The sequence below is a fragment of the Cyprinodon variegatus genome, unplaced genomic scaffold, assembly GCF_000732505.1.
Source record: "Cyprinodon variegatus isolate N-32 unplaced genomic scaffold, C_variegatus-1.0 Scaffold159, whole genome shotgun sequence".
NCBI classification, from domain to species: Eukaryota; Metazoa; Chordata; class Actinopteri; order Cyprinodontiformes; family Cyprinodontidae; genus Cyprinodon; species Cyprinodon variegatus.
This window is the reverse complement of record NW_015150612.1, coordinates 492,206-495,380: the sequence shown is the minus strand read 5'-3', so window position 1 is coordinate 495,380 and position 3,175 is coordinate 492,206. Positions and strand designations below refer to the sequence as shown.

The 3,175-nt window shown below is 41.4% G+C and overlaps 1 protein-coding gene across 1 annotated transcript in view; it reads left to right on the top strand.

Annotated features, from left to right (window-relative positions):
* mtor (mechanistic target of rapamycin (serine/threonine kinase)) overlaps positions 1 to 3,175 on the top strand; it is a 122,879-nt gene that overhangs the window by 4,888 nt on the left and 114,816 nt on the right. The window contains exons 5-10 of the mRNA XM_015377824.1: positions 940 to 1,140; positions 1,756 to 1,890; positions 1,967 to 2,242; positions 2,329 to 2,437; positions 2,585 to 2,768; positions 2,930 to 2,940. Of these exons, the coding sequence (XP_015233310.1) occupies positions 940 to 1,140; positions 1,756 to 1,890; positions 1,967 to 2,242; positions 2,329 to 2,437; positions 2,585 to 2,768; positions 2,930 to 2,940 (916 nt within the window). The remainder of the gene's footprint in view (positions 1 to 939; positions 1,141 to 1,755; positions 1,891 to 1,966; positions 2,243 to 2,328; positions 2,438 to 2,584; positions 2,769 to 2,929; positions 2,941 to 3,175) is intronic.

Sequence of the window (3,175 nt, the reverse complement as noted above, 5' to 3'; positions counted from 1 at the left end):
ATATTAGAGAATTTACGGTATATTTGAGAGCAGTTATTTTGCTATTTTTTATTGTTTCACAGGCAGCAATTAATGTTTTTCAGTAAGAAAAGATTCAAATATCTTTTGTCGTTTGATTTATAAGAACTGACCCGGTCAGTTATATAAAGACATCTGTGTCGATCAAAATCAGAATCATGTCAGCCTTTTTAAAAATCGGGAATCTGTGATCGGCCAGAAAACCGTTTGTTAAAAAAGATAAAAAATTAACAGAGATGTAAATCTACTGTATATTATTTATTAACAAATAAGCAACATAAAAAATAAAATAACAGTTCCATGTAATGTGAAGTGGATTGGATCTCAGATATCAAATCACTGATATCTGATCCAGTTATTGATTTTTAAATAAAGTATGAATTTAATAGATGGATAAATGGATACATATTTTGTAAAATTAAATTAGTAAAAAGTATGTTGAAATGAATAATTATTTAAATAAACAAGCACATTAAAATAGTTTAATAATTCTTGAAGTAAATTAAGAAATGACAAAATAAACTAAAGGTTATTTATTCTTATTCATTTCTGACTGTGTTTATTGTGACTATCAAGCAATTATTTAATAATGTAGTTACATAATTTAATTATGAATGAAACAGCAATGTGGAGGTATTACACTTGGGTTTTTATTTAGGGGTGTCGGGGTGAAACTAAAGTCACATTTTATTATAGCCCAATAACATTTATTCTATTTTATGGTTTTAATGGGAAGAAATGAGAAACAAGGTTTTGGTGTGTAATCACTTCATTTCAAAAGTAGAACTTTGACAGTTATCTAAAGTCCCTGATGTTATGCCTTGTTTACCGTCTTCAATAAATCCTAATGAAATGTTTTTATTGCTGTTTTATAAAGCTGAATCCATGATGGGACACAGACTGGCTTTGTCTCTCCTGCAGGTGTTGGTGTTGAGGGAGCTGGCTGTGAGCGCGCCCACCTTCTTCTTTCAGCAAGTGCAGCCCTTCTTCGACAACATTTTCTACGCCGTTTGGGATCCCAAGCAGGCTATCCGGGAAGGAGCGGTGTCCGCTTTACGAGCCTGTCTCATCCTCACCACACAGAGGGAGACCAAAGAAATGCAGAAACCACAGTGGTACAAAGTAAGTCTGACGACTGAGAAAACCCGCCTTCTGTTAGAAAAGTTAAGGGCTGGTTATCCTCAGGAGCAGTGTGTCGCAGTGAGCTTGTCCCAGATATTTTAGATTTATGCCCAATATCGAAGCGCGGTCTGCGCTGCTATTCCACGCAACAACGCAAGAGGGTCAATTAGAAACTAGCTGTGGGTCTAGATATGGCCGAGGCGGTGAGGAAGTGGAGGCAAGTTTGTGCAACAACAGAGGTACATGAGGGCGAAAAAGAGCAGAGATCCAGGTGGAAAAAGGGTCCAAGCGTTCTCGCGCACCTCGCTCTTCTAGCTGGTCCATCTTCACGAGTCGTTTTCCATAATCGCGGTCATACAAACAAAACAAGCCGGTAAGTTACCAAACAGGAAATACGTATAGTGTAGAGCGGATGTAGATTTGACCAATCAGAGGCCTCCTGTCTGCGGCACTGTCTGCCGTCACCTACAATTGTAGAGGGGTGCAGCAGAGTATCTGCGTAAGGGGCGGGGGCACATTTACGTTCACTGCGACACACATGCAGACAACCTGGTTTCTGAGTATAAATCAGCCTTTAGGAGGAAGATTTTGTTCCAGCAAACCTTTGTGTTGCAGCAAACCTTTGAGGAGGCAGAGAAAGGGTTTGACGAGACTCTAGCGAAGGAGAAAGGGATGAATCGTGACGATAGAGTCCACGGTGCTCTCCTGATCCTCAATGAGCTGGTTCGGATCAGTAGCATGGAAGGAGAGGTGAGTTTGGGTTTAACTCCTGCCATTTCAGTCGGGTCGAAAAGTTTCTCATTTCCCCTCACTGTTCCCTTTACAGCGAATGCGTGAGGAGATGGAGGAGATCACACAGCAGCAGCTGGTTCATGATAAGTACTGCAAGGAGCTGATGGGGTTTGGAACCAAGCCTCGCCACATCACCCCGTTCACCAGCTTCCAGTCGGTGCAGCCGCAGCAGTCCAACGCTCTGCTGGGGTTGTTGGGCTACAGCACGCCTCCCAGCTTCCTGGGCTTCGGGGCAACGCCGGCCCCTGCCAAGAGCTCGCTGGTGGAGAGTCGGTACTGCCGCGAGCTGATGGAGGAAAGATTTGACCAGGTGGGCTTTACAGTAGGCAGAACGCTGTAACACCGCTGCTGGTTGTTTCAGCCAATCAAACGTCGATGCTCGTCGTTTTTTTCCAGGTGTGTCGGTGGGTACTGAAGTACAAGACCAGTAAAAACCCTCTGATCCAGATGACCATCCTCAACCTGCTTCCCCGCCTCGCTGCCTTTCAGCCGCATACCTTTACAGGTACATCCATGGATAAATGGGAAATGATTTAAAAAATCTCCACTTTCTTGCATGTTTGATTGGCTAACTGTATCACAGAATATAATAAAAAAAAACTCTGTAAAAGGTGTTAATAATCTACTTCCTGATTGGCTTCTGGATGTCCAGACCAGTATTTGTCAGACACCATGGGGTACCTGCTGGGCTGCCTGAAGAAGGAGAAGGAGAGGACGGCGGCTTTTCAGGCTTTGGGGCTGCTGGTCGTGGCCGTCAGGACAGAAATCCAGCCGTACCTCATGAAGATCCTGGAGATCATCAAGGCGGCCCTGCCTCCCAAGGACTTTGCACACAAGTCAGTCACTTCAAATGTTTTCGTTTGCTTTTTACTGAACTAGATTTAGTTGCTTTGGGTGATTCTCGGCCTTCCTAAGCTTAGATCTACCAGTAAAGATGGCAGCCAACACCAGTTTCCTTTTTTGTGTAAATTTCTTTTTAGAGCTATTTTATTATCAGGGTTTCCACAGGTCATTATAAATAATTAAAATTCATTAAATTATTATAATTTTTTTAATTAAGACCTTAATTGGCATTAAAATTAATTAAATGTGATTATAGTGGCTTTTAAAATGCTTTATTTAAAATGAAAACAGAACAAAAAACGTTTATACGCCGGATGTATCAGCTATAACATGTTCACGACAGTAAAGATGATGAAGGATTTTGCTGTGATATCTATATATATATCTATATATATATATA